The sequence below is a fragment of the Myotis myotis genome, unplaced genomic scaffold, assembly GCF_014108235.1.
Source record: "Myotis myotis isolate mMyoMyo1 unplaced genomic scaffold, mMyoMyo1.p scaffold_m19_p_18, whole genome shotgun sequence".
Lineage (NCBI taxonomy): Eukaryota > Metazoa > Chordata > Mammalia > Chiroptera > Vespertilionidae > Myotis > Myotis myotis.
In genome coordinates this window covers 42,838,783-42,863,106 of record NW_023416322.1, presented here as the reverse complement: position 1 = coordinate 42,863,106, position 24,324 = coordinate 42,838,783, and the positions used below count along the sequence as shown (strand labels likewise).

The following is a 24,324-nucleotide window of genomic DNA, read 5'->3' as shown; positions in this document are numbered from 1 at the left end:
TTGCTCACTGACCTCAGCTGAGCATGATAACCCGTCTTCACTGACATAGAAATCGGCCCAAAGAGGCTCCGTGACGCGCCCGAGGCCACAGAAAACACTAGAAGGTGGGCTTGGCCTCCCCTCGCCCAGCCCCAGGCCGCCTTCCCTTCAGGAAAAGTCTTGTTGATGTTTTCGGCTCTGGGCACCGTTCAAAACAGAAAAACATGGTGCCATCTTCTGAGATGCACCCCCTGCCAGTGAGAACGTGGACGTGAAGTTAAAAATTAAGCTGCAAAGCCAGACCCAGGCTCCCCGCCTGCTGCCGTGGGCCTCCCACGTGGCTGGTGTTTGTCTTTGTAAAACGGCAGGACGTTGGGAAGGGGAGAGGGGACAGAAGCGACTGCACGGCCGCCTGCGGTGAGGGCTTAGCAGACGGGTTAATGGTGAAGGTAAGCGCGTCTCTGCGCTCTGGGTGGGTGATAATCAGTCACGCACCAGAGGCCCGTCGGAGGCAGGGAGTGGGTGAGGGGAGGTCGGAGAAAGACCCTGAACGGCAGCCTCAGGGCCTCCCTCCGGGGATGGTTTCTGGTTGCAAAATCAAGAAGAGACTTTCTGAAGAGCCCTGGCCAGTGTGCTCAGTGGACAGAGCGTCGGTCCCCGGACAGAAGGGTCCTGGGGTTGATTCCAGTCAAGGGCATGCATGTACCTGGGCGTGCAGGAGGCAACCCATCAATGGGTCTCTCTCACATTGATGTCTCTCTCTGTCTCCCTCTCCCTTCCACTCTCTCTAAAAAAATCAATGGAAAAATATCCTGGGGAGAGGATTATCCAAACGATTTTAGAAAACTGAAAAAGGTGATCGATTCGATCAAGACCCTAGAGCAGGGCTTGGGGGCCACCAGGCCCAGGGGACACTGGGCGAGGGCGGCTCCTCCGAGGAGCCTGAGTGCTAACTGGGGGCCGTGGCATGTGGCCGGCTTACGCTGTGGAATAAAGCGCTGGACCCCAACCGGAGAGACCGTGGCTGCTCGACGGGAAAGAAGGGGGGAGGGGGCGGGGGGAGGGGGGAAGAGACGCAGGGAAGGGACCTGGAGGACAGCACGGTTGGGCTCACATTGGCCTGGAAGACGGGGCCCAGGCTGCCACTCGGGAGAAGTGCCTGGGCTCCTGCCCATCTCCCCGGCTGGGTCCAGTTGCACCTGTTGTTGTGGTTAATCCTCACCTGAGACCATTTTTCCATTGATTTTTAGGGAGAGTGGGAGAGAGCGGGAGAGACAGAGAGAAACACATCGATTGGTTGCCTCCTGCACGAGCCCCGACCAGGGCACGGCCCGGGAGGAGCCTGTAACCGAAGTGCGTGCTCTCGTGACAACCCTTCCAGCGTTGCCCACAGACTTTATTCTTCAGGGTTAAATTGCTACAGGAACTAGTGGCATCATAGGAATCACCTGCTGGGATAACCAGTTTTATTTAGAACCACCCGTCTTCTGAAAGGTGGGCAGTGGCACGAACCCAGAAACAGTCACGTTTCCACTTATTCCCTGAAGTTTGTGTCGAGTGGCATCCCTTGCTCACCCACCATTTGAGGGAAAGAAAGAAAGAAAAGGAAGCCCTGACCGGTGTGGCTCAGTGGACAGAGCGTCCGCCTGCGGACTCAAGGGTCCCAGGTTCGATTCCGGTCAAGGGCATGTACCTTGGTTGCAGGCACATCCCCAGTAGGGGGTGTGCAGGAGGCAGCTGGTCGATGTTTCTAACTCTCTATCCCTCTCCCTTCCTCTCTGTAACAAACCAATAAAATATATTTTTTTAAAAAATAAAGAAAAGGAAAAGTTTAAAGTGAAAAGTTTCAGGCCAATTGAACCATCAAAAGCATGTTTATAGTAACGTGTGTCCGCTTCGAGCCTCCATGCAGTCACCCGACAGACCGGGTGCCAAGCTTGGGACTGTCTGTCCTCCCTGCCGCCGTGAGCATGGATCGCACGCGACGCCGTGAGCTGTCCTGGGTGAGGAGGCGCATCTCAGACCCCCGTTCCCACGCGCTGGCCCCTGCTTCCAACGAAACGAGTGAAAAGGCTCAGGGAGCCCGGGGAACTGCTCTGGCTTTGTCCAACCTTGTTCCCAGAACGGCCGGGACTGGTCCCCGCGCCCTTCGACCTGCAGGTTCCTGCTCCTTCAGCCACGTGGACATTTACCCTGAGCAAACAAGGAGGCTCGCCAGCAGGGTGACGCAAGGCGGCTGCATGTTAGGGGAGCCCTGAGGGCAATAACAACAGGTGATAGGAAATGGGCTGGGCCGCCCGCGTGTCTCAGTGGCTGAGCGTCGACCTATGAGCCAGGAGCTCACGGTTGGATTCCCGGGCAGGGCACAGGCCTGGGTTGCGGGCTACATCCCCAGTGGGGGGCGTGCAGGAGGCAGCCCATCCATGATTCTCTCTCATCATTGGTGTTTCTGTCTCTCTCTCCCTTCCTCTCTGAAATCAATAAAAACATATTTTAAAATAACAACAACAAAACAAAGGGTTTGCTGATGCCGAGAGCAGGCAGCGGAAACGCGAGAAGTGATTGTGGGTCCTGCGTTGGCTTGTCCTCCCCTAGATCAGAGCCTGTCGCGGCGAAAGAGACTCAGGGCAGGGGCGCCTCTGCCCCCACGTGCGGAGCCGCCTCCCGGAGGAGCCCCATGGACGAGAAGCCGTCCGCCAGGAGAGGTAACGCCACCCGCCGGGCTGGCTGCTGCCGCGTGGAAGGGCGGACGGGTGTCCCGCGTCCCCGGCACCTCCTTGCTCTGCTCCCCTCCTCCTCCCATCGCGCCTCCGCGGACAGTGGGACCCACTCCAGCCCCTCACCCTGTCGCCTGTTGTTGCTTCTTCCTCAGGGAGCCCCACTGAGTTATGGGCCAGAAATTAAGCCCAGCGATCAGCGAGTCCTAGGACATAAGGAATGGAATGGGTCTGAAAAAGTCATTTTATAGAAACCCTCAATGCGTGCATGAATTCCTGCGATGGTATCCTTGCCAGGGAGCTGGCTGTGTGTGTCCCCTGAGCTGGGAATCTCCAGGAATAAGGAAATAATTCTTTTCCAGGCGGCCCATCCAATCCCTGAGCCACCTGGCCATGAATGAGGATTTCTTCCACAACGCAGGGTGTCCCCCCAAAATGCACACACACGCTAACATATTCAAAGTGCGTAGACATTTTTGGGGGGACACCCTGTGTTCTCCTCTATTTCCTCCCAGGTTCTCTCTTGTTTCTCTTTAGTCCAAATTCTCCAAATATGCAAAAATATTTACGCTCAGGTGCGTGAAGACGCTGGGTTGGGTAGAGCATCGGCCTGATACCCCACGGTGGCCGGTTCGGTCCCCTTCAGGGCCCATGCAAGAGCCGGCCTCTGAGCGCACCCATAAGGGTCACGGCAAACCGGTGTTCCCCTCTCTCTACAAACAAATTAAAAAAATGCCCAAAAAGAAGACCCTGGGTGTGTGACTAGCTTCATTCGAAGGCAGCCGGCTGTCTAGTCGAAACTTCCAAGATTTTTTTGGTAAATGAATATGCAGACCAGATGGGGGCTGACGGGCACCTGGGGGAGGTGTTGTGGGAGGCTCTGCCGCCCTCTCCCCGCTCACTTCGTTTGGGAACAATGGGCGTCAGTGCCATCATGTAGCTCGTTCTATGTTTATCATCTGCTTCCCATCGTGGCTTTGCTTGGTGATGGGATCCCAGATTCAGGGCCTGAAGCCGACTAAAGGGAAGGACCGAGGAGGGTTGCGTTTTAGTGAAAAGAGAGAGGGGGACTGTGGTGTTTTTGTTGTTGTTTTTTAAATATATTTTTATTGATTTCACGGAGGAAGGAAGAGGGAGAGAGAGAGAGAGAAACATCAATGATGAGGGAGAATCATGGATCGCCTGCCTCCTGCACTCCCCACACTGGGGATCGAGCCCGAAACACAGGCAGGGGGCCCGACAGGGAATCGAACCCCGACCTCCTAGTTCATAGGTCGATGCTCAACCGCTGAGCCCCGCCGGCCGGGCCCGCGGCGTGTTTTTCACTGGGAGGAGCAATCGCCGCCAGGAGCCCCCACTTTCCCCCCGTCCTTCCCAGGCCCGGATGTCTGCTCCTTGCGCTACGGGCTGGCCGTGGTCATGCACCTCTCCAACCTCAGCATGATCACCCAGCGCGTCAGCCTCAGCATCGCCATCATCGCCATGGTCAACGGCACCCAGCAGCCCGCCCCGGCCAACGCCTCCGCGGACCGCCCCCTCCAGGACCCCAGCGGGCCCATCGGGGAATTCCACGCAGGGGTGAGTGGGACGGGGAGCAGCCCTTTGTTGGGCGGGCATCCCCAGTGTGAAGGGAAGGCTTCGATCTCAATTCTGTGGATGGAGAAGCATGGATTTCGTTTTATTTTATTTTTAAAATATACTTTTATTGATTTCAGAGAGAGGAAGGGAGGGAGGGAGAGAGAGAACCCGGGCCATTAGTTACGTTAAGTGGACAGTATTCTGTAGTCACGGTTTGTGCCTCCATGTACACCAGGATGTGTCCTGTCCAGCGGCCACCACCAGCCATTTATCGTGCCGCCTCGGGAGAGGAAGGTGGCCGCGCTCCTGGTCTAGGAAGCCGGTTCTGCACAGGCGGCCATCGCCCCTGACCTGATGTTAGGGGCTGAGTGGATGGGCCAGGAACGCTGGTCTCCCTTACCCTTTGGAATGAGGGTCCGCGTGCCACCCAACTTTGACCAGAAGCAAATAGTGCAAGGGAGCTCTTCTGCCGGCGGAATCTCTCTCGCCGTCTCCTTCGCTGAGCCCTCCGGCCGCCCATTCGTGCAACCCTTTCTTCATCGCTTTTCTCCTTCGTACCCTCTGCCTTTCCTTCCTCCGAGAGGAGCAAAGGAGGGTTCTAACCGGTTGGCTCAGGGGAGAGAGCGTTGACCTGCGGACTGAAGGGTCCCAGGTTCGATTCCCGTCAAAGGCACGTGCCCGGGTTGCTGGCTCGATCCCCAGTAGGGAACGTGCAGGAGGCAGCCGATCAACAATTCTCTCTCATCATTAATGTCTCTCTCTCTCCCTCTCCCTTCTTCTCTGAAATCAATAAAAATATATTAAAAGTAATTAGGCATATAATTAGTTTTTTTGGAAACGGTGGGATATTTAAGCTAGACTTTAAAAAAGAAAAAAGAGAGAGAAACCAAATATGACCTTTCATGGGAGGCCCCACCAACCACAGCCGCTCTGGTTGGGAAGCCCCATTCTCAGCCATGAATTTCCCTTTTCTCCTCCTTTCCAGTCCTCCGTCTACGCATGGAGCCCCGAGACCCAGGGCATCCTCTTCAGCTCCATCAGCTACGGGATTTTGCTGACTCTGATCCCCAGCGGATACCTGGCGGGGATATTTGGTGCCAAGCACATGCTGGGGGCGGGGCTGCTGGCCTCCTCCCTGCTCAGCCTCTGCACGCCGCTGGCCGCTGACCTGGGCGTGAGCTTGGTGATGGTGATTCGCGTCGCCCAGGGCATGGCCCAGGTACCGGAGGCGGAGGCGCTCTCCCCCGGGGGGCGGGGGACGGACTCCGGAGTCCTGCTGGCGAGTGAAGGTCTGAACGGTTTTCATTTCAGGGAATGGCATGGACAGGTCAGTTCACCATCTGGGCGAAGTGGGCGCCCCCGCTGGAGCGCAGCAAGCTCACCAGCATCGCGGGCTCCGGTAAGGGTTCCCATGCGGGTCGCAGCCCTGTGACCGGCCTCCCCCTCCCCCGCCTTCCCTTGGCGGGATCGGACGGTTTGGGGGAGAGGGATTGCAGTTCTCCCATCGATAACCCACCAATAATGATAGAGAGTCACCAGTCGGCTGCCTCCTGCACCCCCCACACCGGGGATGGAGCCGCCACCCGGGCCCGGGCCCTGGCCGGGAATCGAACCGTGACACCCTGGTTTGTAGGTTGGTGCTCAGCCACCGAGGCGCGGGGGCCGGGCTGAATGTATTGTTTCTTTTCTAAAAGTGGAAAGGCCTCCTGCTGTGGTCACTTCTTTGAGTCTCATAGTTTCATGGGCTCTTGTACGTACAAAATCAAATTTGTTTTTCTCCTGTTAAAAAAAAAACACAACAAAAAAAACAAGTCCTAACCGGTTTGGCTCAGTGGATAGAGCGTCGGCCTGCGGACTCAAGGGCCCCAGGTTCGATTCCGGTCAAGGGCATGTACCTTGGTTGCGGGCACATCCCCAGTAGGGAGTGTGCAGGAGGCAGCTGATCGATGTTTCTCTCTCATTGATGTTTCTAACTCTCTATCCTTCTCCCTTCCTCTCTGTAAAAAATCAATAAAATATATTTAAAAAAACTTTTAAAAAACAAATTCTCCCAAATCCAATACTGGGAGACGGTTACGTAGACAAGAAACGCATGAGGCTCGGCTCAGAAAAGTCCACCGTGAGCGACAAGAGCACCTGGGGGTTTGAGGGGGCGGGGGGTAGGGGGGGACCAGTGTAGACACGGCTTAGCACAGATAGACATGCGGGAGCCGCCTGCGGGAACTGGGGGTGGAGAGGAGAGAGAGGCTGGACGTGGAACGGCCATGGCACCCCCCCCCCCCCGGGCCGCGCAGTCCGGGGAGCAGGGTCCGTGTCCGTCTTCCCTCTTCTGTCCCCAACCTCCTGGTGCTCCCTGCCAGCTGGCACCTCTGGTTATAAGGAAAGAAGGTGAGCCCGGCAGGCGTGGCTCAGTGGTTGAGCATCAACTTGGGAACCAGGAGGTCACGGTTTGATTCCCAGTCGGGGCACAGGCCCGGGTTGTGGGCTCGGTCCCCAGTGTGGGGTGTGCAGGACACAGCCGATCCATGACTCTCGCTCACCATTGGTGTTTCTTTCTCTCTCCCTCTCCCTTCCTCTCTAAAGTCAATACAAATATATTGAAATAACAAAAAACAGGAAAGGGGGTGGGCTGTGGATTTGGCCAGGCTGGTGCCACGGGGGTTATTGTTTTGATGAAGATGGATCCTCGTTCCTTCCCGTGACTTCACTGGGCAGATCTCTCCTCACCCAGCCACTCCGAGTTGGCCACCTCACTGCTGGGGCGACGTCCAGGGCGGCCAGGGGCCTCGGCCCCCCGGGTTCACACGTGTCTCCCTCCGCCTTCTCCTCAGGGGCCGCGCTGGGGTCCTCCCTCATCCTCTGCGTCGGGGGGCTCATCTCACAGGCCCTGGGCTGGCCCTTCATCTTCTACATCTTCGGTGAGTGAGTCGCGTCTCTCACCCTCAACGCCACCACATCCCGGCGTCCGGCCACCTTCCTCCCGCGGGACAGTCCTGGTCCTCCGTTACCTGGAAGGTGGCGGGAACGGGAGTGGCTTCGTCTAGTCCAGGAGGGGGCCGTGCTCAGGTGTCTGCAGAGGGTGACCGATGGCCGTCGCTACTGGAGGGAGGGTAACTGGAGAGCTAAAAGGAGATTTGTAGAGCCCGGCCGGCGTGGCTCAGGGGTTGAGCATCAACCTATGAACCAGGAGGTCATGGTTGGATTCCCCATCGGAGCACAGGCCCCGGTTGAGGGCTCGATCCCCAGTGGGGGGCGTGCGGGAGGCAGCCGCCCGTGATTCTCTCTCATCATTGATGCTTCTATTCCTCTCTCCCTCTCTCTCTTTCTAAAATCAATAAAAATATATTTATAAAAAAATTAATTAATTTAAAAAAGGAGATTTGTACAAGAATTGATAGAGCCATAGCCAGTTTGGCTCAGTGGATAGAGCACTGGCCCGCGGACCGAAGGGTCCCGGGTTTGATTCCAGTCAAGGGCATGGGCCTTGGTTGCAGGCACATCCCCAGTTGAGGGTGTGCAGGAGGCAGCTGATGGATGCTTCTCTCAAGGATGTTTCTCTCTCCTCCCTTCCTCTCTCTAAAATCAATTTTAAAATATTTTTAAAAATTGACATGAGGTGGGAACGTTGAGGTCCTTGAGATGGAATAACCATGAATTGGCGTGTGTGCAAGTGTGTGTGCATGTATGCATGTGTGCACTCGTGTGTGTGTGCAGGTGTGTGTGCGCGCGCATGTGCATGTGTGTGTTTGGGGGGAGGCAATACCACGTCAGACAAACTCCCTCCCGCAGCCCACAAATCCCCTGAGAACTAACTGCGTCCGGCTCCCCAGGTGGCCTGGGCTGCGTGTGCTGTCTGCTGTGGTTCACCGTCATTTACGACGACCCCATGGGTCACCCGTGCATAAGCCTCCGCGAGCAGGAGCACATCGTGTCCTCGCTGGCTCAGCAGGTACCTGCGCCCCTCCCCGCGGGACCCGCAGAGGTGATGGGCGGGGCTCCCAGCACCTGCACCCCCTCCCCCCCGCCCCCGCCCTGCAGAGGTGAGTGGGGCTCCCAGCACCTGCACCCCTCCCCCGGGGCCCCCGCAGAGGTGGGTGGGTGCTCCCAGGAGGGGCCCTCTGACGTCCGAATACCCACGTGGATGCGCTGTGTCCTCTCAGCCCACGTCCCCTCGACGCTCCGTCCCCCTCAAGGCCATGGCCCGCTGCCTGCCCCTGTGGGCCATCTTCTCGGGGTTCTTCAGCCACTTCTGGCTCTGCACCGTCATCGTCACGTACCTGCCCACCTACGTCAGCTCCGTGCTGCACGTCAGCATCAGGGAGGTGCGCTGCCCGCCGGGAGCGAGGGGGGCGGGAGGGCTGGCTCCCTGCTCCCTGTCCGCCTGGCTTTGCACGCACCCGCCAACCCTGGAGGCGACCTTGAGGGGCACCCTAAGGACCCCCAGGGGACGGGCGTGGGGACGGGACACGTAGAGGTGAGAGGACGCCCCGGATCACAGGGCTGCTCAGGGACAGGGTGCTGCGGTCTGTGCCCCTAACCGCCAGGCTACCCGACCACACTTCATTCTTCTGGGGGGAGGGGTTGTTTGTTTTATTTTTGTTTTGTTTATTTTGTTTTTCTCTCACACCTCATTCTTAATTCTTCAAGTTCTCTCAGGGATTTATACTGTTTGCCCTCACCGGTTTGTCTCAGAGCGTCGGCCTGCGGACCACAGGGTTCCGGGTTCGAACCACGTCAAGGGCACATACCTCGGTTGCAGGCTCTTCCCCAGCCCAGGCCCTGGTCGGGGCACGTGCAGGAGGCAACCCATCGATGTGTCTCTCTCACATCAATGTCTCTCTCTGCCTCTCCCTCTCTCTCCCTCTCTCCCTAAAAATCAGTGGAAAATTATCCCCAGGTGAGGCAGGTGCCCGGCCTCTCACCTGAGACGGTGACACTAGTTCCCCTAAAACGGCTAAGTGTCCGGAGGGGCTGCCGTCCGTGGGACGCGGTCTCACCCGTTGGCTTCCTGCCCGCAGAGCGGGGTCCTGTCCGCCCTGCCCTTCGTGGCTGCCTCCACCTGCACGGTCCTGGGGGGCCAGCTGGCCGACTTCCTTCTGTCCCGGGACCTCCTGGGGCTCCTCACCGTCCGGAAGCTCTTCTCGGCCCTGGGTAAGGACAGGCCCCGGGCTCGGGGGACCCACCCCGCTCCGCGTCTGGTCCGAGCGGGTCCTGACCGTCCGCCCCGCCCAGGCCTCCTGCTCCCGTCGCTCTGCGCCGTGGCCCTGCCCTTCGTGGCTTCCAGTTACATGACCACCGTGGTTTTGCTGATCCTCATTCCCGGGACCAGCAACCTGTGCGACTCGGGGTTCATCATCAACACCTTGGACATCGCCCCCAGGTGAGACCTTAAATGCTGGTTCCGCCTCCAAGCCACTTGCTGCAGGGGCGCCAGGCCTCCATCCTGTCATGAGTTGGGTTTTTTTTTTAAACTATGTTTTTATTGATTATTTTTTAGAGAGAGAGGAGGAGAGAGGGAGAGAGAGAAAGAAACATTGACGAGAGAGGAACATCACTGATTGGCCGCCTCCTGCCTGACCCCTATCAGGGATCCAGCCCGAAACCTGGGCATGCGCCCTGACCGGGAATCGAGCCCTCACCCCCTGGTTCATAGTTGGATGCTCAACCACTGAGCCACGCCGGCTGGCCGGCCAGAGGCAGTTTTATTTTTATATTTTTATTGATTTCAGAGAGGAAGGGAGAGGGAGGGAGAGAGAGAAACATTAAAGATGAGAGAGAATCATTGACCGGCTGCCTCCTGCACCCCCCACACTGGGGATCGAGCCGAAACTTGGGCCTGTGCCCTGACCGTTTTGGCCAGGAATCGAACTGTGACCTCCTGGTTCATAGGTCGAAGCTCAGCCCTGAGCCGCGCCGGCCGGGCCTGGGTGCTCCTCATGTACCCCCACGCCCAGTCCTCACAGCCCCACGAGGCAGGCGGGCCCCTTGGGGCAAGAAGGTCAGGTGACGCGCCTGAGGCCACACCAAGGCAGAGCCAGGTCTGAACCCAGGCGTTCTGTCCGGAGCCGGTTGTCCTGTCCCCTCCGCACACCGCCAGGCGGGCACCTGGGCCCCGGGGACAGCGTGGCTCCCTGGTTCTGGTTCTGGTGGCGTCAGGGCCGGCACAGGTGTATGTGGCCCCAAATGTCTTGGGGCGAGGGAGACACGGCCCGCCCGGAGCTGAGTGGCGGGAAAGCCGTCTTTCCGCCCGAGGAAAGGCCGCCAAGAGCGCTGGCGGCGAGCCCGTGCCCTCCTCCCCGCAGGTACGCCAGCTTCCTCATGGGCATCTCCCGGGGATTCGGGCTCCTCGCGGGCATCATCTCCTCCACGGCCACCGGCTTCCTCATCAGCCAGGTGGGCGGCGCTGAGTGTGTGCGAGCGGCAGGTGCTGTTTTGGGCCCGGGGGGCGCACAGTAGGGCCTCTGCGCTCCGGGACTGTGTGGTCTGAGGGCAAGGCGGGCACGGATGCTGACACGCTGCTCTGCTCCGAGCAGGACCGTCCATGGGCTCCGAGAGCTCAGGTTCCGGGGGGCGGGGGGGGGAAGAGTAAGACACAAATTTCTAAAAATGAACGACACCAAGTTGATGGAAACGAGCGGTTCGGGCAGAGAAAAGCGGCTCGGGGTGAGTTTCTAGAGACGCAGACGCAGGCGGAGGCTCTCGGTGACGCCAGAGTGAAGGGCAGGTTTCTTTTTCTTTTTCAACCCTCAACCGAGGACATTGTTCCTGTTGGTTTTCTGAGAGAGTGGGGGGCAAGGGGGGAGACACCCCGATGTGGGAGACACTTGATTGGTTGCCTCCCACACGCCCCTGACCAGGGCCCGGAGCCTGCAACTGAGATATGTGCCCTTGACTGGAACCGAACCCGGGACCTTTCAGTCCTCAGGCCGAGGCTCTATCCACTAAACCACACCAGCTAGGGCATGAAGGGCAGATTTCAAGGTAGGAGAGGAAGACGGGCGAGGGCAGGTGATGAAGAGGCCGCTCAGAAAGGCCGGTTTAAAGAGGTTCGTCCTGGCGGACACGCAGGGGGCGTGGCAGGAGGCTGGCTCCACAGGACGTGGGCGGAACCCGGCCTGGATGGGAGGACGAGAGTCAACGTACACAAACATTTTCTTTTTAAAAAAAATATATTTTTATGGATGTCAGAGAGGAAGGGAGAGGGAGGGAGAGAAAGAAACATCAGTGATGAGAGAGAATCATGGACCGGCTGTCTCCTGCACTAGGGATCAAGCCCGCAACCCGGGCCTGTGCCCTGACCGGGAATCCAACCGTGACCTCCTGGCTCATAGGTCGATGCTCAACCCCTGAGCCACGCCGGCCGGACATGAGGATGAAATCTTAGTGATGTCCTTTTAAGCATAATTTTCTATGAGGAGTAGGGTGTGTTCATGACTACTGAGATCCCAAATCCAGAAAAACATTCGCGTAGGTGAATTAGTTCTGGTTTAAAGAAAAACAGAGTCGTTTTCCTCCCAAGGTTCATGAAACCTTCTCCGATAACCCAAGACACGTGGCCGTGGCAGGGCATGCCCTGTGTTCTCTGGGGTCAGCGTGTCACCCCAGCACGGAGGGCTTCCGGCCCTGGTGGGGAAGGGACCCCGAGCACAATGACCCTGGCTTTCTCCCCAGGACTCCGCGTCCGGGTGGAGGCACGTCTTCTTCCTGGCTGCCGCCGTCAACCTGTTCGGCCTGGTGTTCTACCTCACGTTCGGGCGGGCGGAGCTCCAGGACTGGGCCAAAGAGAGGACCCTCACGCGCCTCTGAGGGCCCCAGCGCAGACGTCGATGTGGGACGCGGGCCGCCCGCTTCTCAGCGTTTTCTTACTCGTCTTCACTCTTCACGTTCTTCTCTTCGCGGCCGGCTCCGCAGGTCACACCTCCGAGTGAGAGTCAGACTTTCCTGGGGAGCCTCTGAAACAGGCGGACGTGTGGGCGCCGCTCCGAGAGCCCGAGCGCATGGGTCTGGGGAGCGCCCCGACATCAGTGAGTCTTAGACACTCCCCGGGGCTCTCACCCAGCCAGGCCGGCAACAGCTGGACACGCTTGTAACACCAATTCCCCTGCCTTTGTTTTCTGTTTTGGTTTTTTTAAATGTATTTGTATTGATTTCAGAGAGGAAGGGAGAGGGAGAGGGAGATGGAAACATCATCGATGAGAGAGAATCATGGATCGGCTGCCTCCTGCACGCCCCACACAGGGATCAAGCCCAAAACCCGGGCCTGTGCCCTGATGGGGAATCGAACCCTGACCTCCTGGTTCATAGGTCTACATTCAACCACGGAGCCGCGGGCCGGGCAATTCTCGTTGCCTTTGACTTTCCCTCTGTGGACAGTGCTGGTGAATAAGACTCCCTGTGGGAATAAAGACTGGTTGGTTCTTCCCGGGGTGAGACCTGCCGGGACCTGTGCCCATGTCACAGAGCCGCACCCAGGGCAGCGCGTGAAACCGTCGCCCCAGCAGGAGCAGGCCTGTCGGGCCATAGATTGTGAAACCTGCGTGTTTCTTCATGGGGTTCCCGTCTATTAAAACTCGGACGCTAAAATGAAAGAGCCCCTGTTCCAGTTATTTGGGATGCTCCCCTCAGGCGACACAGGTGTTGGTCCTCCTGGCTGCATCCCAGGAGTCTCGGCCAGGACACGGCCAGGAGAAGACGGCCCGGCCGAGGTGAGCGGACGTCCGCGGAGAGAGAGGGCGGGACCGGAAAGCGGGCGCCTGCGAGCAGGAAGGAGGTGAAACGGGTCTTTCAGGAATGGAGTCAGCGAGGGTCTGAGGAAGGCCTAGCGGAAACCACTGTGGAAGCCGCTGGCTTTTGATTTTCGAGCCCATGCAGGGGCCGCGGGCCCTCGGAGTGGCCCCCCGAGTGCAGAGGCCTCGCAGAGAAACAGCCGACAGCCGGGGGACACCTCACCCCAACGCCGGCCTTCCTCCGGTTACAGCGCGGGGGTCACTTGGCCTCGGACTTCAGATGAGGGTTCGGAGCCTAATTAACGAAACGCTTTCAGAACACAACGGGGGCCCGCGCTGGTGTGGCTCAGTGGATAGAGCGTCGGCCTGTGGACTGAAGGGTCCCGGGTTCGATTCCCAGTCAGGGCACAGGCCCGGGTTGCGGGCTTAATCCCTAGCGGGAGGCGTGCAGGAAGCAGCTGATCAGTGATTCTCACTCATCATGGATGTTTCTATCTCTCTCTCCCTCTCCCCTCCTCTCTGAAATAAATAAAAATATATTTAAAAACAACAGCAACAAAAAAACCCACAACGGGCCACAAAACACCCAGAGCTGCGGCGCCCCCAGGTGTGCGGAGGATTGCGGGAGGGTCTGAGCTCACCGCCCACTATCCTGCAGACAGCCCCACTTCTCCCCTAAAATCGCTGATGAGCTGATCAAGGCTCTGCTTAATCGCAGCAGCGACGGGGCAGGGCCCGCCCTCCATGCGCAGGGGCCCCCGCCTTCCCGGAGGTGCCCGGACTCTGCACCTGGACCCCCATGGCCAGGCCTCCGGGGTCCCCGGAGTCCAGGTGGCGGACGGGACCCTGTCCCCCTGCTAAGGCGGGTCCTCCTGCTGACGTTACCATGGAAACTCCCTGCTCTGGGCCTGGCCTCCCGCCTCCTCTCGCTGACGTGCTTTCCAGGATCAGTCTGGGCGCCGCGTGCCTGCCGCTGGCTCAGCAGTTCGGGGTCACCGTCCGCGGCCCCTCCCCACCCACTCGGATTTCACATTTCCCGCTGCCCTGGGTTCTGCTGGCTCCCCGTGAACCCCCCCCCTCCCCAGACGTGTACCTCCCTCGCTGGTCGTCCTCTCATCTCAGCCTTCACTCCCCCGCCTGGGACTCCCCGCAGGCCACAGGGCCCAGGCCCTGACTGCCGGGCGCTCTGTCTCCCCCTGGAGACTCCGGCGCTCACACTCCCGCCCCCAGGAAGCCTGGGGAGCCTCCCGGGCAGTCAGCTGGCCGCCTCCGAGGTCCTGCTCACACCTTATTTCTAAATATATTTTTATTGATTACAGAGAAGAAGGGGGGGAGAGAGAGAAGCATCCGTGATGAGAGAGAATCACGGGGCGGCTGCCTCCTGCACGCCCCCTCCTGGGGATGGAGCCTGGGCCCGGCTTGTGTTCTGACCGGGAATCGAACTGTGACCTCCCGGTTCCTAGGTCAGTGCTCAGTCAACCAGGAGCCACGCCGGCCGCACGCACCATGGGTGGTTTTAAGGCCCACATGCCTCCCCTGAAGATTCAAGGCAAAGGTGAACGTGAAGTTAAAAATTAAGTTTTTAACTTTGACATCATGAGGTCAAAGGATTGGGTGAAGGCTTTGCAGGGCGTGGAGTTGGGAGGAAGCCTCACGGGAGGGAGGAGGCCTTCTGTCCGGAGCCAGGCCCGTCTTCCGCTCCTGCCGCCCATGCAGTGAGCCAAGCAACCGGCCGGAGGGCCTCCCCGTCACGGTCCCAGAAGGTGCTTCCAACCCATCTGGGGACGGTTTGCTGGGAAATCTATTTTCACAGGTTTTCACAAGGGAAAGAGGGAAGAACACGCATCAGGGACGAGTGTGCAGTGCGGCTGTGTGGCTAGACTCGGAAAGAGAGTGTGTGGTGGGGGTGTGGTGCTTGTGGCTGAGCGGTGTGCTGGCGAGGGTATGGATCAGTGTGTCCGTGGGGGGTGGGGGGTGTGTGTGACTGGGATGTGTGGTGGGTACAGCTAGTTGCATGGATGTGCTGTGTGTGGTACTGAGATGTATTTGTATGTGTGGAGTGTAAGTGTGTGGAGTTTGTGTGTCTATGTGTGTGTGTGTGTGTGTGTATGGGGGGGTGTATTTGTGTGTGTGGGGGGGAGTGTGTGTGTGTTATGTGTGTGCGTGTGTCAGCGAATGCAGACCTGGGCCAGCGGCCACTCTGTCCGGGGTCGGGGTGCAGAGCGGGTGCTCGCCTGGTGCGGTGACGCCCACAAGGAGAGCTTGCAGCTCTGCCAACACCTAAGGGAAGAAAGGCATTTCTCTTCCGACGTTCCTCCTTCCTCCGGTGCCTCCACGCTCCTGGCCTCAGCCGCAGCCTCTGCCTAGAACGCCCTGGGGCTCCCTGTGGGCAGTGGGGGCCTTGCTTCCGCTGTCGGACAAGGTCTTTACGTCTCTCACTTTTGAGGGTTACTCTCACCAGATATAAAACCAAGGATTAGCAGGGCTTTCAGTTTGCCGTCTACAGTGTTCAGGTTTCCTGTAATCAACAACAGCGACGACAAAACCTCCGAAATACAACGTCAGAGGCAGCACCGGTGACAGCCTGTTTCCTTTGACGCGTCGTTTAGATCAGAGGGGAGCCGGAGGGGTGGGGTCGGCTCCTCCCGGGTCCTGCTGACGTCAGTGCGTCTTGAACTTGCAGAGGACGGAGAGCAGACCCTTCGGCGAGAGGAGCAAGAGCCGGACCACCATGAAGCAGATGGACGACGGGTCCCCGTCCAGGAGAGGTAGACGTGCTCCCTGACCCCTCCCGCGGGCCTTCTCCTTCTTAGGCACGCACCCCAGGGTCCAGGCGAGAGGAAGCTTCCGTAAGAGCATGTGACGGGTCTTAGCTCCACGGCGCGGCTCAGTGGTTGAGCGTCGACCCATGAACCAGGAGGTCACGGTTCGATGTCCGGTCAGGGCGCTCCATCCCCCGCTGGGGCGTGCAGGAGGCAGCTGATCCATGATCCTCTCTCATCATGGATGTTTCCATCTCTACCTTTCCCTCCTCTCTGAAATCAATAAAAGTATATATTTTTTAAAAGTAAAATATACCTGAGCCGAAGTCCTTGGAGGACTTAATTCTCCGGGACATTCTAGATGGGATTATGTCTTAGGGGCTGTGGGGTCATGACATCAGTCACACACCTTCCTATGGGGCCACCAGGCTCAATACAATTTCAAATTAACACCTGGGGGCCCCGATTTCCGAGGGGCCCTGCCTACAGTGAGAAGCGTGTGTGTGTGTGTGTGTGTGTGTGTGTGTGTGTGTGTGTGTGTGTATGTGTGTGTGGGGGTGTGTGTGTTGGGGGTGTGTGTGTGGGGGGGCCTCAGCTGTGTTCACGTGGGTGTGTCCTGCTCTCCTTCCCAGTCCCCAGCTTCTGTTCCCTCCGCTGGGGGCTGGCCCTCCTCCTGCATTTCTGCAACGTCTCCATGATGTCCCAGCGCGCCTGTCTCAGCCTCACCATGGTCGCCATGGTGAACGGCTCGGGCCCCCAGGGCTCACCCAACATGTCCACCCCAGAGCCCCTGGACGACGTCAAGGTACGTAGGAATGTCGTCCACACTCACGCGTTGACAGCCCGGCCTCGCTCACCATCTGTGTACAGAGTGGACGCTACTGAGATCCGTGCGACATCATCGCCGGTTCTCACCTATGGAACCGTGTCCGGGGCGGGGGCTGCCCATCCCTGGGCCTGGCACCGGATTTGCGGAGTGAGACGGCACCTCCTCCTCCCTTTCAGAACCCCGTGTACAACTGGAGCCCCCAAACCCAGGGCATCATCTTAAGCTCCGTCACCTACGGGATGCTCATCACCCAAGTGCCCGTGGGGTATCTGTCCGGAATCTACCCCGTGAAGAACATGGTCGGCTCTGCCTTGCTCCTCAGCTCCCTGCTCAGCCTGCTCACGCCGCTGGCGGCCGGGGTCGGGGAGTCCGCGGTCATCGCCTGCCGCGTGGCCCAGGGGCTCAGCCAGGTACGTGAGGATGCGGAGCCTGAGCAGCCCCCAGTGCACGCAGAGTGTCGGCGAGGACCCGCCTCTGCTTCTCGTTGCAGGGGACGGTGCTGGTGGCTCAGCACACGGTCTGGACCAAGTGGGCGCCTCCGCTGGAACGAGGGCGACTGACCTCCCTGAGTCTATCAGGTAACAGCTCCCGCCCGGATGCTCGCATCCCATGGTTGTCTCCTGGCGTCCTTACTGTGAGAGAGAGAGAGAGAGAGAGAGAGAAACATCAATGATGAGAGAGAATCATGGATTGGCTGCCTCCTGTGTGCCCCCTACTGATGATTGAGCCCAGATCCCGGGCCTGCGCTCTGACCGGGAATCGAACCCTGACCTCCTGGGTCAACGCTCAACCCCGGAGCCATGCCCTGGGCTCTCCTTCACTTCTGATCAGGGTTGTGCTGTGCAGAGGGACTCCACGGAGAGTGGTAGCCACTCCCAGGAGCCTCTTGTCTCGACGTCCCGACGCTGGCGCTCACGAGGCCTGTTCTCTGTGCCCCGGTTAGGGCAGATGCTGGGACCCTCCGTGGCCCTGTGTGTGACGGGGCTCATCTGCCAGTCCCTGGGCTGGCCCATGGTCTTCTACATCTTCGGTGAGTCTCCTGTGAAACCCTGTCCTTATTCAGCCTTTAAGACAAAATTAAGAAGAAGAACGGGAGAAGATGTGGTTTTGGGTGGTGGGCACACGGTGCAAGACACAGATCTGTAACATGGAAACCCACACGTGAAACTTATATGTTCATGTTGACCCAAGTCACCCCAATCCGTTTAATAAATCAATTAATTAACATAAAAATAAGAACTGAATAAATATAACTTACATGAAATTAATGAGGTTAAAAACGATGCATTTCATGAAGGAAAGAGAGATGTCAACATTCACTGATTTCTTTTTTTTTTAATTTATTTTTATTGATTTCAGAGAAGAAGGGAGAGATAGAAACATCAAGGATGAGAGAGAATCCTTGATCGGCTGCCTCCTGCACGCCTCCCAATGGGGATAGAGCCCGCAACCCCAGCATGTGCCCCAACCGAGAATCGAACTGTGACCTCCTGGTTCATAGGTCAATGCTCAACCACTGAGCCACACCAGCCGGGCTCTCTCCTCTCTCTCTCTCTCTCTCTCTCTCTCTCTCTCATCTCTCCCCCCCCCCCCCACACACACACCCTCCACTCTCTCTAAAAATTGATGAGAAAAATATCCTCGGGTGAGGATTAAAAAATAAAGTGTCAGCCTGTTGCCAAGTCTCAGAAGCGAAAGCGGAGGCCCGGGCTTCCCTGCCGCGCCGAGCAGGGCCACTGGCAGAGACGCGCCGCGGAGAGCAGCATCCGGCTCTCACGGCGCTGCCTCCACAGGGGCCGGCGGCTGCGCCCTGAGCCTCTGCTGGTTCCTTCTGTTTTACGACGACCCCGAGGGCCACCCGTGCATCAGCCCCGCGGAGAAGGAGTTCCTCGCGTCCTCCCTCGTGGAGCAGGTAAGCGCCGCCGCCTCGCCTCCCAGATCCCGAGCCAGGGGAGCGCGCCCCTGCTGGCCCCCACGTGCTAACCACGGATGGTGGCTTCCTCCCAGGCCGGCTCCGCGGGGAAATCCGTGCCCATCCGGGCCGTGCTCAAGTCTCGGCCGGTCTGGGCCATTTCCCTTGGCTGTTTTGCTTTTTCCTGGACAAATCACGTCATGTTTTTGTACTTGCCGACTTTCATCAGCTCCAAGCTCCACGTTAACGTGAGAGAGGTCAGTATCGCCTCCGTTCTCGTTTCTTTGTGTAGATATATATTGACTTCAGAGAGGAAGGGGGAGGGAGGGAGAGAGAGAGAGACATCAGTGGTGAGAGAGAATCATGGATCGGCTGCCTGCTGCCCTGACCAGAATCAAACCCCGACCTCCTGGTTCATAGGTCGAGGCTCAACCACTGAGCCGTACCAGCCGGGCTGGCTGTTTCCGATTGTTCTCATCTCTATCACGTTACAGGGCCAGCATGTCCCACTCTCGGCGCAGTCTTCCTCTTACTACCTGCCCAGTCATGTCAGGTCCTGTGACACTAAAAATAAAAATAAAAATAAAACAGACAGATGGTGACGAGGGCTCCGACCTCCAAACGATTGTCCTCTCTTTGGGGCGTGTGGCCCCAGCACTCACGGGGGCCTTGGGTGCTGATGGCTTCACAGATGACGGCGCCAATTTCAGATACTGAATTTCTTTTCTTTTTTTTTAAATAATTCTTTTTTGTTGAAAATATTGCATATGTCCCCCTGTCCCCCATTGACCCGCTCTAGCCCGCCCCCCGCCCCAGGTCCGTTGTCCGTGTCCATGGACCAAGCACAGATGCACACTAGGTCCTTGGTTGATCATCTCCCACCCACCCTCCCCCGCCTTCCCTCCAAGGTTCTGCACTCTGTTCCATGTTCCGTGTCTCTGGCTCCACTCCGTTCACCAGTTTATTTTGTTGCTTAGATTCCACAGAAGAGTGAGCCCTTACGGAATTTGTCTTTCTCTGACGGGCTTGTTTCACTCAGCACAATGTGCTCCAGTAAAAGAGGCTGTTCTGTTCACAGCCGCATCGTATTCCCTGGTGCAAACGCACCAGCTTTTATCCGCTCACCTGCCGATGGGCCCCTGGGCTGCTTCCGGATCTGAGCTATGCAGACGCTGACTGTCGGTGGGTGGCGAGTCCCCTGTGCGCAGGCTCTCACGATAGCGTGTCCTCCCCAGAACGGGCTGCTGTCCGCCCTCCCCCATCTGTGCTGCTGGCTCTTGGGCATCCTCGCGGGGCACGTGTCCGACGGCTTCCTGTCCAGGAAGATGCTCAGCTTGCTCGCCGTCCGGAAGCTCTTCACCGCGCTGGGTAAGTGACGGCCCTGCCCGGTCCAGCTCCCGCGGGGCCCCCCCCACGTCCAGGACGCACCTGACCGTGCCCCCCGACCGCCCAGGACTCCTCCTGCCCGCCGTCTTCGTGGTGGGCCTGCTCTACCTGGGTCCCGGCTTCCACGGCACCGTCGCGTGCCTCACGCTGGCCAGCGCCACACTGGGCTTCTGCGTCGCCGGGATGGTGATCAACCCCCTGGACATCGCCCCCAGGTAGCGGTCACTTTCTCCTTCTTGGCTGCGTCCCGGCTCCCGAGGGTGTTTAAGATTGCGGCGGTCCTGGAGTTCGCGGACAGCTTGCCAAAAGGCCGGCTCTGTGCGAGGTTTGGCTGCTCCGTGGCTGCTGTTGTGTGCACGTCTGTGTGTCCTGAACCCTCCTGGCAAGTGAGGAGTATTTACCTGCTCACTAAGGAGGCCGAGGTTCAGGCACTTCCTTGCTGGCCTAAGAGCTTACCGCCGGTTTGGGATCGTACCCAGGGTTTTTTATATATATGTATATTTTTTATTGATTTCAGAAAGGAAGGAAGAGGGAGAGAGAGAAACATCAGTGATGAGGGAGAATCACTGATTGGCTGCCCCCTGCACGCCCCCCACTGGGGATCCAGCCCGCAACCTGGGCCTGTGCCCTGACCGGGAATGGAAGGGTGACCTCCTGGTTCCTAGGTCGATGCTCAGCCCCTGAGCCAGGCTGGCCAGGCCACGTTGTTCTTAATGGTGCCAGCGCTCCTCGGAGAACACAGACCCGGGCTCCCCAGAGCTGTGTGGAGCAGAGGCAGGTGGAGAGGCAAGCTCGGGCGGGCGTGGCGCCCTCTGCCGCAGCCTGGAGAATCTCGCCGTCAGCTCCGTGGGGTGAGCGCACAGTCCTGAGGACGCGTGTCCACTGCATTGACTCAGTTCCAAGACCCTCCCCAGAACTGCCCGCAGCGTCCGGTTCTGTGGAATTGTCTGAGGACATAAAAGGGGTCTTTTACACAGAAGCACAAGCCAACGGAGCCACATGCTGTGAAAAACAAGCCGCGTTGAGCATCTGTACACAAAGAGGCAAAGGAAATGATGAGCAGCTGCCATCTGGGTCTTTTCATCCACTGGAGATGCAATGTTCTAAAGCTCTGTGCATCCTAGTGAAGCAGGATTTGAGAACGCGGTTCAATTCCGCGTAGGATTGCGCAGGGAAAGGATGACTGACATCTCCGCTGGGAAAGGCCTGAGGAGGCCAGTAAAGACCACACGTGGTCACCAAAGCCACGAGGTCAGGGAGGCCACGGAGAGCAGAGCACGCACCTGGGCGAGGCGTGCTGGCAGCGCCCACCGCGCTCTCGGTTACCCTTTGCCGGTTCTGGGACGTGGCAAAGGCTGGTGTCCCGGGTTGGGCCCTGGCCGAAGGCTCTGTCCTGGAGAGAAACTGCCCAGCACCCGGTGGTTGCTCAGGGCTGCAGCGACAAAGTTAAACATTAAGGGCACTTAAACACAAGGTCAGCTTTTCTCCCTAAGATGTTTGTTGGATTCTGAAGTTCGCGGGGGCAAGGGGCAAAACCCCGAGCAAAACCCTGTGAGGAGCACAGCAAAGAGGAAAACCTGCCGCGGGACCAGGGAGTAGAGGCCTGTCGCCCTCACGTCACAGCGGTGAGCCCGCGTCTGACGCTCCAGCCAGGACCGGCGACCCCGCTGCCTGGGGGCGGCCCCGGGGCCAGTCGCTCTGGGGCTGTGGGGCTGACCAGGTGAACAGTCCTTCCATGTTGATGAAGCCTAAACCACTCCCATGACCAACACCCATCACCTCTGAGTTCCTCCGCTGTGTGTGCCGACCTCCTAACTCACGTGGCTTCCAGGCCAACACGGTCTCATTGTCTCAGCATCATAACATCATTTACTGCTGAGGCCCACGTCCTCCCTGCAGTGTAACCGGAAAGTTACTCATAACCACCATCTCCGTCTGATCTTTTTAAAAATATGCATTTTTTTAAGGTGAAGGGGGAGAGAGAGAGGAGAGAGAGAGAAAGAGAGAGAGAGAAACATCAATGATGAGAGAGAACCATTGAATGGCTGCCTCCTGCACGCCCCACACCGGGGATCAAGCCCACAGCCCGGGCCGGGAATCGAACCTGTAATCTCCTAGTTCATAAGTCTGGTTCACAGGTCGACACTCAGCCACTGAGCCACGGTGGCCGGGCCTCTGTCTGACGCCTCAATGGCGTTTGAGGAGGAGGATGGGAAATCCGGGAAACCAACAGCTATCGTTCTTCAGCCTCATCTTGAACCAAGTGAGGTTCAAGCTTTAAAAATACAGCCGTGTGTCGCCATCCTCTTTGTGCAGATATTACGGGTTTCTGAAAGGAGTCACGGTTCTCATCGGAATGACGGGGGGGCTCATTTCGTCCACTCTGGCTGGGATAATCCTCAATCAGGTAAGAAACGGGTCGTGCCGCCCGGGAGATGGGTACAGCCTGGCCGGTGGCTCCGCGTTAACCACACTCACAAGCCGCTCACAGAAACAGGGTCCTGTGAGGAGTCAGGACGGCTCAGAGCCACCGGACCCTCAGGACCAGATGCTCAGAGACACCGGACACGCACCTGAGGTTTAAAGACATAAAAGAATCGAAACTACAGACATAAACATGAGATTTGACCCAAAAATATACAAAGATCAGCTCTGGCCATTAAAATGTCACACTGAAGTTAGGAATTCAGACGAAATACGGCCAAACAGAGAACGAGTGCGGTGTCCGCCTCCCAGAGCCGAGGGGCAGACCCGGGAGTCTGTCTGGGTGGAGTGCTGGCCTCCCGCTCCTCCCTCCGCCGTGTCCAGCGTGGAGCCCGTCCTCGTGTTAATGTTTTAAATGCCGCAGACACGGCGACGCACCCGACCACGCGTCTCTATTTGCACTTTCATCCCGCAGGACCCGGAGGCCGCCTGGTCTGCCATCTTCTTCCTGGTGGCGGCCGTCAACGTGAGCAGCCTCCTCTTCTACCTGGTCTTCGCCGCGGCCGACGTGCAGGCCTGGGCCCAGGAGAAGCAGCTCACCCGGCTCTGAGGACACAGGGTGGGTGGTGGGCGGGGTGTGAGCGGGCGGCTACCCGGTCCTGCGGGCACTGGGTGCGGGGCTCTGGGCTGTGACCACGTGGCTCTGGCTGTTCCGGGCGTTTCTTTTGTGGCAGCTGCGCCCGCCGTCTGCTGGGCGTTTGGACACGATCTCGCGGGGGCTCTCAGCCCCCCTCCCGCGGTCCTGGCTTCCTCTCTCTCCCGGGTGAGCAGTTGTCCTCCGGCCCCCGATGCTCTCACTGGGACAACGGGAGGTGATTGGTTCCCGTGTCCACAACATGCCTGGAACCACTCGCGTGGGGTTTCCACCGAGCAGTTCTGCAGACGCCAGCGGGGTGTCCTCCGATGTCACTCAGACACCGACTACCCAGAGGTCATCCAGACCCCACGGTTCAGGGCTGGGTCCCCCAGACGGCCCTGACATCAGACACAGACTGGAGTGGCGGTGCCCAAGGTCCCCACGCTTCTGTTGCTACCACGACCCGCTCCTCGGTTTGACAATTTGCTAGAGTGACTCACAGAACATAGGAGACAGACGACTCACCAGCATCGTTTATTATAAAGGCTGTAACTCGGAAACGGCCCAATGGGAAGGTACACAGGGTGGGGGTGGGGAGACACGCAGGGGCTCCGTGCCCTCCCCGGGGGCACCCCCTCCCCACACCTCTGTGGAGTCACCCACCCGGAAGTTCTCAGAGCCCGTCACGTGGGGTTCTTATAGAAATCTCACTGCGCAGGCGTGAGGGTTCAGGCATGGGCCACCGATGAACACCCCCGGCTCCAGCCCTCCCTCTCCTAGAGGCTGGCCCCCGGCAGCGGCCCCCACCCCAAGGCTCGCGGGGCCCCAGCCGCAGTCCCCTCACCTTGAACCACAAAGACACTCATCGCCCCAGAAAGTCTAAGGGTCTTAGCAGCTCGTGTGACACCAACGAGGGACTCAGACCAAACAGGGTAACAAACGAGGCTCCCATTTTCCCGCCACTCAGGACCCCACGAGGGCTACACGTGATCATGTCCCAGCAACAGTGGGAAGAGTGAGCAACACATACAGATCCAAACACAGCCCTGGCCGACTTTGCTCAGTGGGTAGAGCGCCGGCCTGTGGACTGAAGGGTCCTGGGTTCGATTCCCAGTCAGGGCACAAGCCCTGGCTGCGGGCCGGATCCCCAGGTGGGCAGGAGGCAGCCAATCAGTGATTCTCTCTCATCATTGATGTTTCTATCTCCCTCTCCCTTCCTCTCTGAAACCAACAAAAATATATTTTCTTGAAAAGAAATGCAGACACACCCAAGCTTGCAGGAGCTCACACTTCAATCACGGCCGCCTCCTCCTCCCCGAACCCCAATAAACCTCCAGGCGGAGCCTTCAGGGTCCGAGAAGAGACCGGAAGCGA

General features: G+C 58.5%; 2 protein-coding genes across 10 annotated transcripts; both read left to right on the top strand.

Annotated features, from left to right (window-relative positions):
- Window positions 1-310: 310 nt before the first annotated feature.
- SLC17A2 (solute carrier family 17 member 2) lies at window positions 311-12,477 on the top strand. Of its 6 annotated transcripts, none has more exons than XM_036344662.1 (12): window positions 349-428; window positions 2,498-2,684; window positions 2,852-3,513; window positions 4,075-4,274; window positions 5,260-5,493; window positions 5,586-5,673; window positions 7,106-7,192; window positions 8,105-8,223; window positions 8,435-8,596; window positions 9,293-9,425; window positions 9,507-9,654; window positions 11,946-12,477. In XM_036344662.1, exons 4-12 carry the CDS (start codon window positions 4,116-4,118, stop codon window positions 12,307-12,309), a joined length of 1,494 nt encoding a protein of 497 aa, XP_036200555.1. In that variant the 5' UTR covers window positions 349-428; window positions 2,498-2,684; window positions 2,852-3,513; window positions 4,075-4,115; the 3' UTR covers window positions 12,310-12,477. The 6 variants fall into 6 exon arrangements, with proteins under 6 accessions (XP_036200554.1, XP_036200551.1, XP_036200555.1 ...); XM_036344659.1 differs by lacking the exon at window positions 2,852-3,513 and adding an exon at window positions 10,577-10,667 and having other exon boundaries at window positions 352-428; window positions 11,946-12,203; XM_036344661.1 differs by lacking the exon at window positions 2,852-3,513 and having other exon boundaries at window positions 311-428; window positions 2,575-2,684.
- A 1,054-nt stretch (window positions 12,478-13,531) lies between these two features.
- On the top strand, window positions 13,532-24,317 carry LOC118673425 (sodium-dependent phosphate transport protein 1-like). 4 transcript variants are annotated; one of them, XM_036344173.1, is made up of 13 exons: window positions 13,534-14,763; window positions 15,684-15,768; window positions 16,395-16,567; window positions 16,768-17,001; window positions 17,082-17,169; window positions 17,535-17,621; window positions 18,385-18,503; window positions 18,599-18,760; window positions 19,739-19,871; window positions 19,957-20,104; window positions 22,206-22,296; window positions 22,789-22,932; window positions 24,205-24,317. In XM_036344173.1, the coding sequence occupies exons 2-12, from the start codon at window positions 15,732-15,734 to the stop codon at window positions 22,921-22,923; spliced, it is 1,407 nt and encodes a 468-aa protein (XP_036200066.1). In that variant the 5' UTR covers window positions 13,534-14,763; window positions 15,684-15,731; the 3' UTR covers window positions 22,924-22,932; window positions 24,205-24,317. The 4 variants fall into 4 exon arrangements, with proteins under 4 accessions (XP_036200069.1, XP_036200066.1, XP_036200067.1 ...); XM_036344174.1 differs by having other exon boundaries at window positions 13,534-14,813; XM_036344175.1 differs by lacking the exon at window positions 13,534-14,763 and adding an exon at window positions 15,255-15,576.
- Window positions 24,318-24,324: the final 7 nt, after the last annotated feature.

Coding starts and splice junctions, on each gene's coding strand:
- SLC17A2 (XM_036344657.1), top strand. Junction 4,275..5,259: donor TCGGGGAATTCCACGCAGGG/GTGAGTGGGACG, acceptor CCTCCTTTCCAG/TCCTCCGTCTACGCATGGAG. Junction 5,674..7,105: donor CACCAGCATCGCGGGCTCCG/GTAAGGGTTCCC, acceptor CCTTCTCCTCAG/GGGCCGCGCTGGGGTCCTCC.
- LOC118673425 (XM_036344173.1), top strand. CDS start 15,732: ATGAAGCAGATGGACGACGGGTCCCCGTCCAGGAGAG. Junction 16,568..16,767: donor AGCCCCTGGACGACGTCAAG/GTACGTAGGAAT, acceptor CCTCCCTTTCAG/AACCCCGTGTACAACTGGAG. Junction 17,622..18,384: donor CATGGTCTTCTACATCTTCG/GTGAGTCTCCTG, acceptor CTGCCTCCACAG/GGGCCGGCGGCTGCGCCCTG.